The following is a 21,847-nucleotide window of genomic DNA, read 5'->3' as shown; positions in this document are numbered from 1 at the left end:
CCTTAAATTTAACAAATTTATTTTTCTTTGTGGTTGATAACTATTACATAATTTAATAATTTTTTAGATATTTTTCTTTATATAATGTGGGAATAATTTAAGTGTCTAAGGGTCACTAATATTAAAAAAGAAAAAATGAATGTGTGCAAGCAATACATCTTTTCCTGTCATTTGTCTTAAAAAATAACAAGGAATTTCTAGTTATTTTGTGGGTTTTTTTTTCTTTAATTTATTATGAGTTAAATTTTGTTTTCATTCACCTTCGCCCCCAGCTTTCTATCTTTTATCTTCGTTGAAAAGGGAAACCTAAGTTCGGTAGCTCAACCGTCTTTTGTTATGTATTTGTTTACGAACTTGTGCAATGTATTAACTAAATAAATAGTCATACAGTTTCTTTAAAAAAAGCCCCCATATGCCTTGTACTTTCTTGCATCTATAAGTACAGTTAGGGTAGAAAACTTATGTCTAGAAATTTATTTAAACAACAGTTAATTAAAATTTGGAATCCTCCCAAGATAAAATGACATTGGTGACCTATCACAAGGAAATAGTTTGAATGGAGAAATTGATGTTACGAGAGAGTGTTGTAAGTTAAGCTAACAGATGTTAAAGCCTAAATAATTACTTATTTTATATAAACTACCATATTCAGCTGATGTCGGTTATTTATTGGGTTGTTGACAGTCATAGCCTAGAATTGTTTAACTTAATACGAGAAATCCCAGTTATATCTTTTATAAAAGTACATCTCTGTATGAATACTTAATTACGATGTCATAATACTTTCTCTGAAGGATTTTATATATTTTTTCTTCTTGATCATGTAATCCTGGATCCCTTAGGACCCACCTTTTCCCCAGTCTTCTTCGAATTCTTCTTTAAGAGTTAGCACTTCATCCATGTTTAGCCAACTTTTTGTTTACTTTTATATCACTGGTTCTCTCACATGTATGCCATCTATTCATGCATAGATGCAATTTATTTGTTTAAGACAACTCACTCGGTACATTTGTGTTACATTTCTTCCATTAGTTCTTTTCTATTCCTTTAACTTTTGAAAGAATAAAACAAAAATTACTTTAATCATTATCAATCTTGTAAGCGAGGTTCCTTTCCGATGTTGAGTAGTATCCTTGTTTTCAATTGAAATCTTGAGTAGTTTATTGCAAGATATGGTCTGCCTTAACAGTTAATAAGATCTTATTTTTTAAATTAATGTTATAATTTCCATCTTGTTCTATGAATAACAAATTTTCAAATGATGTTTATTTATTTGCAGAAATCCATCTAGTGTATGTTTACTTTGTGTGGTAAATATTATACTTTGGTCAAATTAATTTTTATATCCTTTAAGGATTTATTGATTGATTTTATAATTTCTGGATCAAGGACTCCGCAAACTATCATATGAAATTTGAGGTCAAATAATGGCAGCATTCCCTGTGAAAAGTGACGGATGCAAATTGGCAGAAAGAAGGTAATACTTAAAATCAGAATAGTAAAAGAACTAGTGTATAACTTCTGGTTGAAATAACCATACAACTGTCTCTTAAAACAATTTTATTTCACCTATTTTCTAAGACAAACTAACTTCAAATATTGCATTGGAAACAATTACAGTTGTAAGTTAGTTCAGTATTTGGTTTGAAATTGATAGGACTTGTGAAGAAGTTCCTATAATAATGTTAGTTAGATAAGGTATGATATCAGGAAACAAACGGTGTTTTAGCACATTAACAAACTAGAGTTACTAATGTTACGTACTATCACGTGCAAAAGTTAGGCTTGGTGAAGTGGTTCAAAAAGGTGTTGGGAGTTTTAGAGCAAAGGATTGTTCGCTCGCGGAGATGGAAGATTGTTTTATATGAGGAAGGTTGTATCGTTTAAATTAAATATTTTAGCGACTTGAGCACAATCATTTTTCGACTTAGCCCAGTAATTTTGAAAAGAATTAAAAAAGTGATAATTCGTAATTTGATGTATACATAATTTACGATATTTCTTCTATAATTAATGCTTGGTTGGTTACATACTTAATCAACAGCGAATGGAATCATTTGGATTGTAAACGAAACCTCTTTTAAGAGTTTTGTATGATGCGTACGGAAATTAGAAAGAAACGTTTGAAAGATAAAAACTAAGTTATCTTCCTGATTCTCTAAACTATTGTTTGTTTACAGGTGATGAGAAAATCGTGAGTTGAAACAATTACATAATGCTTTCATAAAATAAATTAATTCTGGAGAAAATTGGGTTTAGATGAACAAAATATCAAACAAATGACTATTATCTAAATAAAACTATAATAAAGTGAGAATGACTTAAACATAGTGAAATGTAACAAAGTCAATTATTATGATTTTGAGTAATTGTTTGGAGACAGGCAGAAAGGCTAAATATGAACTTTCAAGCTTTAAAGTTTATATTAAGCGCATTAAATGACTATTATGTTACAGTGAGGGCGAAAAAGTTGTATTCTCAGATACGTGACTGAGTTGCATTTTTATTGAGAGAAATTCTAAGATCCAAATGGTTGTTCTATTTTTGTAAATTTTAATGTTTGTCAAGTAGAAAGATTTTAGAAAACCACCATTAAATCCAAACTATAACATTCGTGTGTATTTTATACAGCAGTTTTAATTAACAAATTGTCAGAATTTTGGTCTCTTATCTCAGAGGTGATGGTACAGTGCATTTAATTTACCTTACAATTATTTATAAAACTGTGGTACTATAAGCGTAAAACTGTAATAAATCTAGCTGTGGCCTCTAACTGCTACATTTTGAAGATAATGCGAGATCTAATTTATTCTCCTCCGTAATTTCTACATTATCGTCTGGTCAATTTATAATTTATATATTTTATTACTAATATAGTCCCCGATATATTTAATGTTTTAATTATTGAAATTAATTCTTTATCTTTGTAAATCCTTAAAAAGGTTTTAACTTTTAAATGACCAGTCTTTTTTGAGACCAATTCTTTATTGTATATCTACTTTTTCATGTGTAATTAGTGTCCTACTTCTAGAGCTTCTAGAAGTCTAGAAATCAGCATGATTAAATCGTACACATTTTCCTACTCCCAAAGGAGCTTCTGATAAAGGACACCAATGATTCCCGAAACGTAGTGATAATAATAAATTTATCTGTCTCAAAAAAAAAAAAAAGACTTACGCCATTGCCGATAAAATCTTTTCATCTTAATTTAAGGCCTGAAAATGCATTATGCTTATATTTAACTATTTGTTATTTTATTTGTTTCTCTTATTCGAATCTGGAAACCCTAGATCAATTGAGATTTTTTATCGTAATATAAAACTGAAAGTTTGTAGCCAGTGTATTAGATAGAAATTTAGTATCTTCATTATGCAGATCATAGTGTTGAAAGATGTTTCTAACAATCCTTAAAGTTCTAACTTAATATCTTTTTGTTTATAAACTATAGTAATGTGTAGTGTGCATTTACCTCTCTTGTTTCTTATTGCGAAGGACACTTTCGAATAAGTGAGTGTCACTTAAGTAAATTTGGTTAAAACCGGCCAAACTAAAAATAGCAAATCCCAATGAAAAAAGTAAAGGAATGAAAGTATAAAATGTAAGTGTTTAGATAAACAAAATTTTCCAACTTCATGTTTCGTACTATTTACACATATTGTTTACCATTTTTATTTTGCTACAGTTCTTGAAATATAAAACTGTAAACAAATCAGTTGATATTTGATCTGTTATCTGTTCTTGGTTATCTTCATGATATTTACTATGGTTTACTTTCTTAATACAAATCCCTAAACGATTCTTTTATTCTTCAGATAACCGTTCAAGTGAGTAAAGAAATTAAAATAAACGTTTTATAATATTTGAAGTGACGTAATAATCACGTATTTGGTCAATCTCCTCGGAATCTTACCTAATATTTGAAACTCAATACAGAAATAAGCTGAATGAATTTGCCAACAATTACTACTAATACAATAATCAAAATCATGTGATAGAATATAATTTTGAGCATTGTTGTATAATTCTTAGGAAATGGAAAGAAATTGGAAGAAAAGCCAATTCTGTTTGCACTCCACACCCAAGTACTTACCTACTTCCTGCCTATTTAGAGGGACGACAAAGGTCACTGGAAGGTAACTGCCTTTGATAATAAACCGCAAAGGATTTACTTTGTGAAACGGACGGTACATTGTAATGTGAACTTATCATGGAAGAAGGAGGACCCGGGTTCGAATCCAGCTGCTGACTCTGAGATTTTCTCTTTCTAGGAGCTTCTTATAGCTCAGTGTCCGGTGATGGTCAGTGTTGTGTGTAACGAGAGAACACTGTCCGAAGGCCAGTAGTGCACTGAAATAAGCTCCGGGCGCCAATAACCTCAGATGTTGACGCGCCTTAAATCATTAAAACAAAAATCATGCAAGAAGATGTGGCGCACACGTCGGAGGTTTTAAGTTTGAAGTTATTAGTTATACTTATGACCCTTCTATTCTAGAGATGAAGTGCCAATAATTAGATCAGTTATAGTCCAATTTGCCCAATGACCTATCAACTTTAACTTTATCAGCTATTGGTTACTTTTGGAGTATCTCATTCGGACTCTTTTTCCGTTCAATTATTCCCGTTAATTCTGTCGTCACCTTCTATCTAATGGTATCTGCTACTAATAACTTCTAATGGTTTGTAACAACTCTCGATTTGCCGCGTTACCTTAGTCGAGACCCGCGTGTAACGAAACTCCTTTTTTTAAAAAAAATCTGATTGTAAAATGAGAGCTTCCGCCATTTTAATTTGATAATTTTAGATATTCTTCGTGGATGTTAAGCCTTGTGTTCAATTACCCAGTGTTCTTATTTACAAAAATTTTACAAAAAAAAATCTGAATTGTTACGGTCACACAGCTTTCACTTCCTGCAATTCTTATTAATTAATAAATCTTCAACTTCAAGGATACAATTATTGTCTTGGAGTTTTTAATTGTCCAGTTATATTTAGCGAAACCGTACAGTTTAGAGGTGAGCGCCTGTATTATTTTTAAACTATTTCACAACTGCCTTGAAATTAATTATTTCTGAAAATTATTATTCAAACAAGTAGTAGGATATTTATGGCCACAGGTTTAAGAAAGTTGTTGCAGCCATTTCCGAGAGATCGCTTAACAATGAAGCAAAAATTACGTAAAATCCGCCTTATGGTTATTGGATTTATCTATAATCCTCATACCAATCGAATGTCCGTTAAATTAAGATTTTTCATGACAAATTCAATGGTGTAAATTTTTATTTGTTTCAAATAAATGTGATCAGAACTTATGAAACTTAATATGGGAAACATATTGATATTACAATCTTCCTAATCTTAAAACATGAAGTACTGGAAAATAAAGTGAGTTAATAATTAAAAATAATGTTCAGTTAAGGGACAACTTTAAGAAATATAATTATTAGCTCTTAAATTCTTTGAATAAAAGTAATTTTGGTAACAATACTTTGAAATGGTGTATTAGCAGGGCTTTATTATCTCAAAATGAGTTACAACTTTTTTGTTCACTATTTGTATATTGGACGAATGAATTTAATAAAAAAGAAAACTTATTTAATATTAAGAAAGACTGTTTGTTAGAAAGGATTGATTTAAGACAACCGTAGTGGAAAATATCCACAAGTAACCATCAAAGCCTTTAGTTTACAAAGCTTTGATTTCTTTTCTTTTTTCTCTGATGTGCATATTTTGTTTTGTTCATAAAACCTTTTCAATGAGAGCGTTTGCTCTTGTTTAGGATAAACCGATGCCCCAATCTAAGCGATTTTCCTGAAAGCCAAAGTTAATTACGGAAAAGATGGAAAGACTGATCTACATTATTGTGCTTACTGTGACTTAAATTCAAAGGTAACAATTTTTGATTTTTTTAGATTTAATTTAATTTTTTTTTAGAAAATAATACGGCGTCTGTATTCGAAGAAATATGGTTCTAGTGATGAGGACGAATTTGTGAACATAATACGAGTAGTAATCCGTATGCGTTAAATGAACTATTTAATCAACTTGAAATTATAATTAATTTCTTTAATGTACAATAATATTAATTTCCTACGTTTGAACTCTTTAATTCATTGAACTATTGTTCGAGTTTATAGTTGAACCATTCTTCCTGTACATTCTGCAACCCGGTTCAAGACTTTTTGCTGTAACAAGCTTACTGTGTTAAGATACTTATTAGCCGATTTATTTTCCAGAGCAGTTTAACCGCGACACACTACAAAGGAGGCGACATAGTGCCACCTGCGGGAAATTTTGTCACAGCCTTAGCATCAAGCTCCTCCCTTAAAAAACTTAATAAGCAATCCTCTTTCCTCAACAGAGATTGTTGACGCAACGACCAATGAGCCTTCTTTCCAAAATAGCGTCTAGATTTGTTCAAAAGCACCTTTTAAGCTGTAGAAGCATGCCAAAGCAACTCGCTTTGCTTGCAGTACTTGTTGCTCAGTTCTTCCCACAAAATTGCTAGATTTCTCAGTTGATCTCCAAGGTATGCTAGTTTTTATGAAGTGAATACATCAAGGAGCGATCTCTCATTAGTTTATGTTTCCAACTTCTGTCTCTATACAATGAAAGAGCCGTACACGACACCTAATTAGATGCTGGACGTAAAGTGAGCCTGAAAAAATAGGCATTACTTAACATAACTTACCATGAAAGCGTTCGAACTTATTAACATACCTTCACTTTAGTATAATACATTTTCCCTGTTTTGGGGATGAACATGATCGTCGCACATCTACTATGAAGCGACAGGTAACCAGTGAACATGCTCTCTCTCATTAACATCAGCCATCACCGACAGTCTTCTAATCCTCCCTAATCAAAGCAGGTACCACTCCTCGGGATAATCTTATATTGTTATTAAAAAAAAGTTCATTAAAATTGTTGAGATGCACTACACAGAGAAAACTTTGCATTCACTTCCAGATTAAAGGTTATTTCAAAGAAATAATAATACACTTTCCATCACGTCCTACTGCGACGTTCTGAATTTTGATTTAATTTGGCTTAGTCTCAAATTTGCCTTCGCTTTAATTTTTTATGCTTCCCGTTTACAGATCAGTTATAAACAATTTACAGAGTGAGAACCTTCTTTTAGCTATTATTGATTCATAATGATTGGGTAGGATTAAAATTGAATTCCACAATTCCAAATTCAATGTACTCATAGAAATTATGCGATGCACTCCAGTCTTACTGATTACTCTTTTTCCAACTGACCTCGTCTGATCAGATTATTGCTTAGGAATTGGTAGGAAGCTTCTACCAGTGATGATTTGAATTGTACTAACCGTTTCATAGAAATAGTTTATCAATTTGGATACATGTATATTCCTTTCAAAACTGGTCAAAAAAACCAAACAAACAAACAAAACAGTGATAATCTTATTGCAAACCGAAGTCTTTTAAAAAAATAGGCTGTACCCTGTTTTGAAAAATAAAATAAAACAAATCAAATGTCCAATCCGTCAATGATATATAATTTGTAAAAAAATTTTACCAAAGGGAAAATAAGTTGGCGTGTTTGCATGAGCTGTTGTTTTATGTGTAAGATTAAGCAACAGACTTAAGGGAACTTGGGGTTAGGTCATACTATAGAATTAAAAATCCTGCGACTGTTTCTTAAATAAGTTTTTACTATCATTCATTTGTAGGGTTTAGTAATTATGTTAAAAATAAAAATTAAAATATTCTCTCTCAATTAATTAAAAATTAATCTTAAAATTAGCCTTAAAAATTAAAAGAAAGTCCTGATATTTACAGTTTATCCTTAAATTATTTAGGAGTGGATTTTTCTCTAGCTTTGTCGAGTAACCAGTTTTTGAATCGGAAATATTTTCAAGCCATTAATCATTATAACAAGTTTGGGATTTTACCTGTATTGCAAGTAGAGATATTGTCAAGCAGTTGTTCTTAGCTTCCGTTAGTTATCTCAAACTTAATAATTTACGTTCGGCACTGATTTACAATAGTGCCTCAAGCACAACATTATTTCTTATTAGTTTCAATTTGTTTGCTAATTATGCTAACACCTGCTCTTGTGACGAACTATTGTGCATAATAGTTGTAAGTGGGTGCGGGCTTTCTGAATATTGTGAATTTTAAGTTGTCTCTTGCAGTTAGTGTGATATCTAGGAAGTTTGGAGTTTTGTTATTCTTATATTCATGTGCAAAACTTATATTAAGGTAAGGCTGTTTAGGTAAGACAACAATTTGCAAATGTCTATATTTTGTTTGAATATGAATAGTGAGTCGTCTACATAACGTGCGTAAAGTGTTACACCGAATTCTTGTTACATTTTATGTACGTTATTTAGATATGATTGCATTTAACTGGATGCTACAGCTTCTTTATAGTTAGAGTTTGTATATCTAAATATTCTGGTATGCTGTAGCTCCTAGAGCATTTGCAATGAAAGCTGTCAGTGAAAATGTCAGCACATTCAACTACCTGTTAATTTCAAAGTAAGATCTCAGAAAATGCGGAAGTGGATCTAAAGTTTCCCACGGTTAAGCCCAAAACTAACAAAAAAAAATAACAGAGAACTTAAAATTAGCATTTTCATAATAGTTGGGATGCTGATAGCAATATCTAATCTTGGTAGAACCCTACGGTCTTTCAGACATAATGATTCGCCAGTCTTAGTTACTTCTCTATTACCTTCGGTACAAGGTAAAAGAGACCAGAAGAACAGCTGAAACTGCGGCGGTGGTCTGTGAAGGTCCAAATTATAATGGAGTGCGGTAAGGATTTAGAATGCCTGATTCTGAGTTTAGGTATCCAGAGGAGTGTTATTTAAGGTACTGAAGAGGCTGACGATTTGTAAAAGGTAGGGGCCTCCTATTGGCTCCGAACTCTTCTGAAGTATTGTCTCGTTTGTGGGTAGTGGCTCGTATTGAAACTTCTTAAAGCCTAGAGAAGTGGTAAAGAAAAAAGTATTCCAAAAAAATTTTGGTAACTATGTCCTAATTAATTTTACTCGAAATTTAATGTCCTATGCTTTCTAAGCTGCAATATTGCAGAACATTGCAAAACATGCATTGTATGTATGTAATTTAGATACTAAATTCATAAATACCTAAAGAGACATACTTCTTACATTTTGATTAAGACTGGCTGACTTAATTTTGGTTAAGACTGCTTTCCAAATTCAAGACACTTCAAAAAGAGTATTTCTGTAAAAATTCCAAGCTTGCAGTATCTTTGCAACACAAAATGGATAAAAACAAAAACTGGAATATCATCGTAAGACTCTTTTTCTGTGACCTCTTTACAAATCTATCTCTGATGTTGCCTTTATTAGTGAATAAAATCTGTAAACAATTTATTGGAAGATACCTCAGTCTCCCTTTCCTAAGTCCATTCTCAGAAGTAATATAATATACCTTATTTTACAATTTTAAAAAATATCCCAGCTACAATAATAACTGCAATATCTTAGCCATTGTAATTTACCATGGCAGAGCTTTCCAAAAAAAAATCCAACCTACATTTCCAAACTTTTAAAACATTACTAAACTTTAACTGTTGTTTGTCGAAAGCACGTCAGCGAAATATAATTATACAATAATGGCGCAATCCGAATGAAATGTGAAAATATTATAATTATGCTTAAAAGTGAGATTTTCCGATAACATAAAGAACATCCGGAGCGTTGGGAAATGGTTGCGCCAACTAAAAAAAAACGAAAAAATAAAACATAATTAAATCTTATAATATAAATGAAACGGAATGTGATAAAAAAAGAGATAAAAGATTTCAAACGATTGTACATTTGTAAATGAAACTGTTAGTGTTTATGTAGTATAGTCGACCAGTTATGCAACATTACCGATGATGTATTGATACTGAATATCTCTGTAACTGCCAACAGCTTCCCTTCACTAAACATAAGCACTAAAAACAAATGAAAAAAAAAATAATAGTGAAATGTAGACTGGTTTTTACGGAGCAACTGGTTGATGGTGCATCTTCGTTGATGCCGTTCAGTGTTCTCGCTTAGACTTGCAAATGTAGATTTTTGTTTACTTTTGTTGTTAATTTTATTGTTTCCGAGTTAGAAGATTAATTTTTACAGTTTTTACTCTAGATTTAATTAATTCTATAATTGTTTGTTCTACATCTTCATTGCCAAATACACTGATTAAAAATTATTATATTTATATAAGAGATATAATTCAACATTATAAGCGGGAAAGAAGTTTTCTCTGATCTGTGCCGACTCGTTTGCCAAATTTTGGTTTGGTATTTAAATACTTAAAAATATTTTAGAGCCAAGCTACGCATAATATATTGAAACGGCACTTTGAGTAATATTGTATTCTAAATGGAAAGATTATTTCTTGAATTAAGAAGTATTGCATTCACTTCTCAAACCAAACAACACCCCGAAAAAATTCTAGGTGTGCCACGGAATATGCAAACTTCTTACTATCATTATAGTATGAATGTAGTTTAGGACTATAAGAATATATCCTATTATTATAGGACTATCATTATGTACTATAATCTCCAATAGAATACAACTACAATAGGAAAATTAATCTAATTGTTCGGCACATTGATGTTAGAAAAAAAAAAATTTACAAAGAACCAAGCTGTTGCACGAATGGTCGTAACTGCGCTTTTCTTAGTATTTTTATGATTGTCATCGTAGCTCAAGCTTCAAGGGATTAAGGCTGGGATGTGAAACCTTATTATGGGCATGCCCATAGGTAACTTTAAGAAGGAAACTAAATTAATTATAGGCCTATTCGTTGAAATCGGACAATAATAAAGTGCAATTACAAAGTGGTTATTGAAAAGATAACTGACAAGGATTTGAAAATAATCTGATACTGGAATCAGAACTGTTATTTTGGTTATTATGTCAGTTGCAAATTTATTTTAGTTTATGTATTTTATTTACTTTTTAGTATTGACATTATTATTAATTTCAAGATTATCTAAATGTCATTAGCACAGAACCCCTGTAATGTGTTAATACACGAATTACAGAATTTTTCTATTCTAAGATCTTTCAAGTCCTCAACAAAGAGGTTTTGTGCACGTGCCAAACATTGCTCAAATAAAGCATGATAGTTGATGGTAATCGTATAAAATGCTAGAATTTGTTACACTATTTTCAAACGTTAACTCCAAAAAAATAGAATTTTGTATGTATATCAAACTCGATAGGAAAAGTTGTGTATATTTTTATTGAATTTTCATATTATTATTTTTGATTGATTTTCAGTTGCATATTGTTGGGATTTGATTCCAAATTCTCCTTAATACCAAGAAGTAGCTTTCCGATGGGCCGATTGGTAGCGAAGAGTTTTACTATAGAGAGTCTGGTGTCTGTGGTCAAGGTAGTGATGAGTTCTGTACTAGTTTCTTGCGCCTGCTGCTGCAGTGATAAGGAGTAGTTACCATCATTATCGCAATGACATTAATATCTTTAATTATACTTAAACCACTCTTCTACGCAACGCCCACATTCAAAAAAAATAATTTCAAGATTTAAAAGTAATATCATGGTTCATAAAATTATATTTAGCAGCCTCTGATTCAATTGAGATTAAGTAAGGTTTGGCAAAATTGATTTACATAAAAATTTTACTATATATTCATTAATCAAAAACTAGTTAGTTATTATTGACCTATTGATCTCTGACATAGATTACGTCATTTAGTAATCACTCACTCTCTAATTAGAATGATCACCTTATTTGAGTTTCTAATTGAATAACGTACCTTAGTAATGTACGTAGATAGCTATAGGATTTCAATTAATAAATACTAATGATGTTTCTAAAGAAGCTATTTGAGCATTTTATTTTTTTTTAAACAATATTATTACGTTTCCAAATAATCTTTTCCTGTTCTTTCAAAATCTTTAGAAAAGATTGGTCTTTGGAATTAAATTAGACAATTGCCCAAAAGTTTACATTCATTTTTGGTTTAAAATCAGACAAGAGTTTTTTTTGAAATATACTTTCCTCTTTTGCTGAATAATTTTTTATTTCCATTACTGTTGCGATATGTTTATTATTTTTATTATTAATATTTGATATTAAAAGATTTAGTTTTTTTCATTGCCAGCTCAAATTAAATAAATGTACATCCTTCATGTAGGACACTCATCTTTTTATTTTATTCTTATTTTTTTGTTGTGTGGCCAGCACAAATAAATGTGCTTTATTTTTCAATCACAAACCAATAATTTTGAATTCTTGGAAGGATTGTTACTTATCTCACACAACAAAGAGATTACTTATACCAAAGCTTCTGTTATCCCACTCGCCATCAAAATATCTAAATTCGTTATTCGGATCGCAGACTCTGGGATCCGAGATTCTGCCCAGATTTAACTGAACTCATCAGCCAATTGCATAATTTTTCTCTTGCAAAATGCTGGTTCTATTTTTAGAATTTCTGGTTTTTGTCCTGCTGATCTGGTGGCACCATTTACTATACTACTTTTTATTTATTTTCATAAAAGACTTCTCTAAAATCAATGTTATCTGGAAAAAAGGTTCAAACGAAAATGACACACCTCATACCAAACATACATTCCAGGAAAATCGGGAAACTGAAGACCTTTTCGAAAGCTATTTTCTTCAAGCGCGGAAATCCGATAACAAATTTATTTCTTATTAATTTTATAAAAGTGATGAAATACAGCGAGTAAACCACTAACAAAATAATATGTTAAGGGAATATGAAAATACTATTATTATTTATTTATTTAATGCTTTGTAGAAAGTACACGCTGCAGCAAGAGAATGAAATTATAACATGAAATGGTGACTCTGAAGTTTTATTTCATACATTTTAGGATTTTGCCTTTGTTTTAAGCTATAATAAGCAGTGCCTCGCTGACATGGGTTCCTGAATGAATTATTCAATTAGGTTTTTTTGTTCTTTATAGGTTGTGTGCAGAATTATCGTGAGTCCATGACCCAGTGAATGTCATCCCAAAAGTACAAGAGCACAACCGTGATAGGATAGCCACTGATGGAACAGACATGCTGGGAAGGACATCAATGTCTGGATATGTCGTGCTACTAATGATGTTCCTTTCAAGATGCATTAGAGTGCAGAATGCAAGGTTGCCTCGTAATAAATTAACTAATTCCACCATGCACATTGTGCAGGTACGCATTGAATTTTTGTTAACTAACATTTTGATATCACCTTTTCTAGTCAAATATCTTATTGATCAGTTACAGTACTTGGGTCAAAAATAAACGTTCGTACGATAATTGTGTGATGTGCATAAAAATGTAATACAATTATAATACCTGAACAAACTAAAATTTTTTAGAGATACTATAAACATTCTAATGAAATAATAATGTTGATAATGAGGTTAGTTCCGCAGTGCTAGATAATAAAAGTATTTTTCCAGTCGTAGCATGCATGCTTATTGCATCCCTAACTGGTTTCGGACTTTTGCCCATCATCAGAGGTAAATTAATAATTAATTTGGTGTAGTGATTTCGACTGAACTTGCGTTTCCGTACCGCACTGCACTTGATGAAAGACTGATAAAATCAGCGTTATAAATGTATAATCATAATCCTTATTATTTTTTACTTATTTATTTGTTTATTCTTGTCCAAGAAAACTTTCATAGATATTCCAAGGAAAATATTTAGAGTAATAATAATAATAATAAATAATATGTTTTATTTAACTTATAAACATAATAAAAATTACGTAAAGTTACTAAAAGAAAGAAGATTTTGAATGTATACTGGGCGCAGACCTTTGAAAGAAAGCAGTTGAAATAAAGATTATCCAGTTAACCGGTTGTAGTCAAATGATATTTAGAAATAAAAACATTTTTTATTTAGAAATAAACGTAAAAATGCAACGAAATGATTTCTTTAATTTAATAGCTAATATTTATTACAGGGTGTTACTACTTTCGTGGTTGTTCCACAATGATCTTTACTTTGTTCATTACTGGAGAGTCTAAAAAAATGAGGAAATTATGAAGTGCGATATAAATGATGGGATAACAGGAACCATTAAGTAGGTAAAATTCTAAAAAAATTTAAAATATCTGTATTAGCTCAAATTAAAAATGAAAATCGGTTCGCGCGTTTAGGCGCTACGTTGTTTACATTTTCAGCAACGTATTTCTCGAAATCTATTAGATCTAGGTTGTTGCAAAAAAATTACAGCTATAAAAAAGGATTTGCCCTATATTATAGAGAAAAAAAGAAAAAAATTGTCAAATTTGAGTGTTTTTTAACGTTAGGTTTTTTCGTGCACTTTTTGACGATCAACCCTTTATACAACTGTCCTGCCGGACAGTTTTAATGCACACAATTAGCTCAAAATAAAAATGCACACAATCCCAAATGCTCAATGATGTGATGGAGAATTTACGTATCTTTAGTTACTACTTCGCTGCCAGAATGTTTTTCATGGACTGGATCAGCAAGGATTAGGACAAATTTCGCACCAATTGTTATTCTTCAGTTTCTTCTTGTAAAGTACAGCATTTTGTAGAATGCCAGATACTCTCACGGAATTTGTTACATATCAGTTTTGTTTTGTTATAAAGCATCTAGATTAATAGTATAATAAATTAGTGAATTCGGGAACAGAAATTTGTACTTACTTTCTCAAATAAAAAAGTGATCCAAACCCCAAAGCTAATTTAGAAGAAATATTGAGGCCAGGATTGAGGTAACTCATGCATGCACTTCTTAAACTTTACAGTCACAAACATAAATTTGAAAAACAAAAACTAACAAACAAAAACAAATTTGACTCTAGTACTGAATTTAAAAACATTCTTATGATCTATTGAATTAATAAAACATAGAAATAAAGTAGCAACTTAAATTGGAAAAAATTAAATTAATTTAAAGTTAAAAATTATCTTAACAATTGTACGTATATCTAACCTGTGTACACATGATGCAAGTGGGCAGTGCTAGTTGCGTGGAGACTTGGTGCGGTCGACGCTACGAACTGACTGAAACTTTCTCTCCACTCTTAAGAAAACTTACACTTTATGAGAGATTATGTGGTAGGGGTTAGAAACAAACATAAAAATATTCTATTACTTTTGTACATTCAACACGTCACACAGAGAGGCAATATATACATATATAAAATATAAAACAAAAAATAATTATGTCTTTCTTGTCATTATCCCCACTAACTTTAGTTTTATTTTTATTTTTTTCTAATTTCTAGTATAGGTTGCTCAAACTCAATGTCACCTCAATCACAATGTAGTAGATACTATGTTCAGACAAAATTTCTTGTCACTGTGTAAGTTATTCAAGTTAAAATCGAACACGAGAGTTTAAGTTTCAGTGATCTTGAAGCTCTTGTAAAACAATTAATTGTACAATTATGTCAGTCTGATGTCACATTTGAAGGACAATAGATCATTAGAGTTAATATATAGAGGCGTGGACGACCTCCAAAACATTCAAAAGGTAGCATATCTTGACGGTTAGTGATTGGTGCGTTCAATAAAGATTTACTTTGTTATATTTTTTTTTATGTAAATTTAATATTTTCTTTTAAAAAAATAAAATAAAAAAGTTCTCACAACCCTCCAAAGATATTAATTTGATTTCTTTGCTTTGAATTAACTGATTTATTTATTATAGTGATCCAAGAATAGTGAATCCCCGCACAATGAATAACACAGGGTTGGGTTTGTGACATAGTCAAGATGTGCCTACTAAGCAAGGGTTAAGATTCAAAGATTTTATCCAAACACTTGCAAGCTCTATAATTTTAAGGAGAGAATACGTTCTGAGAGATTTCCAAAATAACATTTAGTTTTTGGAAATATTGGAGCGTTACAGTAAAGGCTGATTTCTTGGTATAACATGAAGATTTTTTTTAATATATATTTTTTTTTAGAGCTGAAGCAATCTCATAATTGGTAATAAATAAATAAATAAATAAATAATTGTAATATGATGTATTGGATTGTGTCACCTGTGAATGTTAGTCGGCTCTAGTCCGAATTAGGGTCTTACAATCAGCTTATTTTGCTATTGTTTTCCCTTAGGGGCTACCCTACTTAGCAAAAGACTTGGTCCTTCTTCATAGATAAACAAAACAAACTGAATACCATCGTTGGTAGCCTAGACCTTCAGCTATGATAATCCCTAAATCTGAACTACTGTACTGATTCAGAGTTCATCAAGTTCTTCTTTTCAAGTATAATTAATTTCGACTATAATTATAATTTCGACTGAAAAGCTTCAGACGTGATAAGATTTCTGTATTAATGGAGGTAAAACCGGAGCATATGTCGAAATAATGCAGCTAGGTTCTGTTTAGCTCATCAAATTGTGAAAAAATAACCCAATAAGAAGTTCAAAACGAGTGAAGAGTTTTGTTCTTCCATATGGTGATGGTTAGAGAAAGTTTCTGGTAGTGATGGGCTATTTGAGCGGACTCGTTCCATTGGAACGAGTCCGATGGTGGAACGAGTTGATTCAAATCCCTATTTTTAAAAAAAGTGATTCCGCCCCGCCCCAAAAAATTTAGGCAAATAAAAATGAAAATGAGGCAGCAGAAGGTTTGGAACGATTAAACATAAGAACAAATGTCACGCAATTTATTATATTATTATATCATTAAATGTTAGCTTTCCCAGTTAATAACAAAACTATATTTCTTTAACACACATTGAGTACTATCCCTAATTTCCAATTGCTCTGATAAATATAAAATTAACAACGTAATACAAATATTAACACAAAAATAGGCTAGTCAAATATAAATTAAAGCAATGCAGTTTTGTCATTATCTAGCTTGACCACTAGAAGACTGGAGTTAACTTACTTCAAGAGTATTCAAGGTAGAGAAACGGAAATGGGTAGGAAATTATTCCATAAAAATTCTAACCCTTCAAAATTATAATTACTCATAATATTTATTAACTAAGAATTGAATATCAAGCTTTTAAAATATTATCTTATTGTTTTACAAAAAGAAAAAGCTGTGTGCTTAATCTTAAACTTAGCGCTGGACACTCTTACTCTCATCTTCATTGGCGTAAGCTTGAACGTGTACATGTCAGCTAGACGGTCAAAGTAAAACTGGGCCAAAATTTAGTATTACCTAACTGGTTTACTTAGTGTAGTATCCCTCCCACTCTATCACCTATTTCACAAACATTCATCGATTGAAAATATTTTTTAGTTAAATATTCGTTTCATTGGAATACAAAAAACATTATAACGCTTTCTTAAGATGATTTGAATTTTTAAAATTTGTTTTTGTCCATTACTCTTATAAAATACGAAGAATTTCAAATAAAATATAATATACAAACACAGAATGATCTAGTGTGCAGGTGGAGTCAGTCGTAGTTACCATGACAACGGAACCGTTAAACGACTCCGGCCCAGCTCTAGCATTTTCATTGGTTAAATCCACTGGAGTTGGTGGAGTCGAATCCGGAGTGATTTAAATCCTTTTGAAACCGGACTCGTTCCATTTTTTCGTTCACTGAATCTAGCCAATAGAAATTGCTGGAGCTGGAACCGGAGTTGTTTAACGGTTCCATTGCTATGGTAACGAGGACTGACTCCACCTGCATACTAGATCATTGTGTTTGTATATTATATTTTATTTGAAATTCTTCGTATTATATAAGAGTAATGGACAAAAACAAATTTTAAAAATTAAAATCATCTTAAGAAAGCGTTATAATGTTTTTTGTATTCAAATAAAACGAATATTTAACTAAAAATTATTTCCAATCGATGAATGTTTGTGAAATTGGTGATAGAGTGGGAGGGATACTACACTAAGTAAACCAATTAGGTAATACTAAATTTTGGCTCAGTGTTACTTTGACTGTCTCACGGTCATGTACACGGTTAAACTTACCCAATGAAGATAAGAATAAGAGTGTCCAGCGCTATGTTAAAGATTAAGCACACAGCTTTTTCTTTTCGTAAGATAATAAGATAATATTTTTAAAGCTTGATATACAAGTCCTAGTAAATAAATATTTCTTTATTTATGAGTAATTATCATTTTGCTTGAAGGGTTAGAATTTTTTTTATGGGAATAATTTCCTACCCATTTCCGTTTCTCTACCTTGGATCCTCTTGAAGCACGTTAACTCCAGTCTTCCAGTGGTCAAGCTAGATAATGACTAAACAGCATTGCTTTAATTTTTATAATTGACTAGTCTATTTTTATGTTAATTTTTGTGTTACGTTGTTAATTTTATATTTATCAGTGCAATTGGAAATTAGGGATAGTACTCAATGTGTGTTAAAGAAATATAGTTTTGTTATTAACTGGGAAAGCTAACATTTAATGATATTTTTTAATAAATTGCGTGACATTTTTACTAATGCATAGGGTAAGTACAGAGACCGGAATCGGTGAACGAGTTGTTGGAATCGATTCCAACCCTGGAACTGATTCAAATCCAACGAGTCCAAAGACGGACTCGTTCTGCCCATCACTAGTTTCTGGATGTGGTAACCTTCTAGCCCAGGTGTGGCCAAACTTTTATCCCTTAGGGGCTACTTATTCTGTGAAATATACTCTGCGAGCGACTATAAATATGGGCAAACAATTTTAGTTTTTTTTTTAATATTTTAATATATTTGGAATGTCATTATCACCTTTACACAGAGCATCGAAGCCACTTTTATTACCGATCATTGCCGGAGCCCCCCCCCATCAGTGGTTATTTGATGATACCAACTTGCAAATTGGAAAATTTGTACGTGCAACATAATTTTTAATAAATCGGAAGATTTATCCTGGCCTCTTGTGCGTTCATGCATTGGAATAATAAGTCAATAATTCTTCTGTGGCCGACATATTGTCGAAAACCGTTCGCATAAAAATACATAATTGAGCAGTGCTGATATAGTCAGTAGATTCGTCAAACTCTAGTGATAATACAATGCATTTTTTCATATTTTCACGTAAAATATCTCAAGATTTTGGCTAATACCTTCTGTTTTACGTACAACTGTGTTTCGCGATAACTACATATTTTTGATGGATGCCATTATTTCCGATTTATTTTTAAAATTTTGAAACAACACTTCATTAGCCTTAATAAAAGCCTCCACCTTCCATACTCCTCCATCTTGAAACGGTTTATTATGTCTAATTAAAGTATTAAAGTAAATTTTGAATGAGGCAATCGTAGCAGTCTTCGAGTTCGTGTTGTATTTGGAAAAAAATATTTTGTTAATTGTGCCATCAGTTATTGCATTTTGGCCTTTCTTAACGCAGTACCACGTGGATAATCTTTGAACTGTTAGAAAATGTCTTTCAACGTTTGCTTTCTTAGGCAAAGCTACTGTAGCATTGCAAATAAAACATATACATTTATCTTTCAACGTAGTAAAGAAGTAATCTTCTTCCCATTCGCTGTGATGATAAGTTTTCATTTTTCTCCAGCCTGTTCTTGGTTTATTCAAGCTAAAAAAATGTGGTTAAATATTAATAATATCTAAAACAATAAATAATGACTAACATACCTGCTTCTGTTCGCTGTATGAATAAATTAAAAAACAAAAAACTAAAATTTAAAGTAAATACAAGTGCACAAAAACAAAGAATAACAAGTAGATTGAAGTCACTTTACTATCTGACACATCCTTTTGCGCCATTTTGTGCGATTGCCATTTACAATGAATTGCATTGCAAATACAATGAATTTAACAGTTAACATTCATTTGCATTGTTCATCGGGATAAATGCAAACAGAATGAATCTATTATTGTAAGAATAAATTATCGAATTTAGATTTTCAAACATTAATTTAAGTGAAAGCAAGTTGTTCAACTTTAGCTTCGCGGACTACTTTAAAAACTTTTGCGGTCGACGTAATTATTTTTTATGTCATAAAAGAAAGAAGTGACAATCAAAAATATTAAAAAATTAATAAAATTAAAGTATATAAATTAAAGTAATAATTATAATATAATAAGTAAATAATTAAAGTATTAAAATTAAAGTATATAACCCAAAGTCGAATTTATAAAATAATATTCCTAAGACGACATTGGCTAGCTGTTTCTCTATCGTATCACTGCACCTATCTATGACAGTTAATTATAAACTTGACGCGAGTCATCGCATCGTACAACAGGGAGATGTACAGGGGCGACTGCCGATTGGGCGTGGTGTCACCTGGTGCGGTAATTCATGGTATCACCCCATTGATATCAATTTTTTGAAGACGACCTCTATTTTTTGCTCTTCACTTGCAGAAATAAAAGTTTGAAAACAAAAAGAAAACGTAAACTTTTAGAGGATTTTAAAAGTGAGAACAAAAAAAAAGAAGTAGTTTGTAACCATCATTCGCTCCCTCTTTCCAAGCGTCGCCACTGACTTAGTGACCCACGAGTTAACACAAAAGAAAATAATAAAATTTGACCCATTTCTCAAAAAGGTTTGCCACTGTTGCTAGCGCATAATCTCAGTCAAATCCAAACCAACTTCCATATCCTAGCTCGGTAACAACAGTATTTCAATTATTAAAGACAGCCTATATAATCAACAGAAAAGTCGAACAATTAGGGCAATTTTAGAAGTTTTCGCTTACCTCAAGTGGAATAGGTTGGTTGATGGACCAACAAATCTAGTGATGTCCAACAGCAGAATGGGAAGGAGAGATAATTTTCTCTGCCCCCTTTTTAGCAGCCATATTGTATTAGCAAGTAAGGTCAATCGCATCCTGCGGTGTTAGGTTCTTGCGGCAACAAGTGTACTTAAAACGCCTATGAACTTCAGCAAGCCAGTAATAGTCCTACATAATTCTGATGTGTGGAAGAGAAGAGCTGGTAACTGAGACGAAAGTTTTCGCTAGGTAAATTTTCGAAACTCAGCTTTTACTCAAAATATCCGTTTCGAAATATCTTGAGTCCGAAAAAATGGTTGTTAGAAATAGTTTTTCTGCGTATTTACAATAAAAAAAAATTTTGAAAAATGTCAGAAATGAAACTTTAATATTTCCGAGATCCGACTGTAACTCAGAAATTAAAATTCCTCAAAACGGAAGGACTATTTCACGGAATAGATTTCTCACAATTTGACCTCAACGACTTTTTTTTTTTTCTTTCTACACAACTTGCAGTCATAGTTTTACTGACATAAAAAATAATAATAATAATAATAAGATTCCTACTCATTATTATGCATTGATGTTCTTATTAAAATATTATTCTTAATGTTCTTATTAAACTGCACCTAAATAGAAGTAAGAATATAATTCTTAAAATGAATTTGATATTATAATTTCAGTAATACTGCTTTTAGTGAAAGAACTGAGGGATTCATGAGAGTTGACTCTAGTGCAATCTAGTGGCGTCTTTAAAAACTGATAGAAAGATCTGGGTTTATGAGAATATGAAATTTTTACTTACTTTATTTTATGAAGCAAGTATTTCGTAAATCATTCTTGTGTTAAAAAGTAAAATTAGAAATTATCCATAAGTTTGGAATATGCATGAAATCATAAATGCATAAAATATATCTGAGAACAGATGATCTGAGTAGAAATAGTATATTTATTCTAACTTTTAAGTGAGTTCACTGTGAGATTCAAGCCATCAAAACTTCTATGTTCACTTTTAATCCAGGCTATCTATTTTTAATTCTTACTTGGTTCAAATACTCTAATTTCTATTTTGATTCCGATTAAAACTTTTTAATGAGAAGCTATTAGTTTGTGAAATACATTAACAGAATATTGAATCCACAGGGAATGTGGTGCATTTTTATCAGATTATAAATTTGGAGGAGTTTTAACTTTTATAGAAAAAGAGTAAAAAAATTATCCAAGTT

At 31.3% G+C, this 21,847-nt stretch overlaps 1 protein-coding gene and 1 long non-coding RNA gene across 3 annotated transcripts in view; both read right to left on the bottom strand.

Moving 5' to 3' along the window:
- Positions 1-15,129, bottom strand: part of spz5 (spatzle 5 Toll-1 receptor) — a 29,206-nt gene extending 14,077 nt beyond the window's left edge. Inside the window, exon 1 of one of the 2 annotated variants that reach the window (XM_074133349.1) lies at positions 14,947-15,129. In XM_074133349.1, the coding sequence (XP_073989450.1) occupies positions 14,947-14,958 (12 nt within the window). In that variant the 5' untranslated portion in view covers positions 14,959-15,129. The remainder of the gene's footprint in view (positions 1-14,946) is intronic. The other variant, XM_074133343.1, reaches the window with a different exon arrangement.
- Positions 11,193-14,940, bottom strand: LOC141456957 (uncharacterized). The gene is made up of 2 exons (XR_012460131.1): positions 14,658-14,940; positions 11,193-11,429 (listed from the first exon to the last, which is right to left on the bottom strand). It is a non-coding gene; the product is annotated as an uncharacterized lncRNA (long non-coding RNA).
- Positions 15,130-21,847: the final 6,718 nt, after the last annotated feature.

Source organism: Rhodnius prolixus, unplaced genomic scaffold (assembly GCF_049639745.1).
Source record: "Rhodnius prolixus isolate KJV_2025 unplaced genomic scaffold, Rpr scaffold_1, whole genome shotgun sequence".
In the NCBI taxonomy this organism is placed as follows: domain Eukaryota; kingdom Metazoa; phylum Arthropoda; class Insecta; order Hemiptera; family Reduviidae; genus Rhodnius; species Rhodnius prolixus.
Note: the sequence above shows the minus strand (reverse complement) of the source record. Positions and strands in the feature narration are given on the sequence as shown.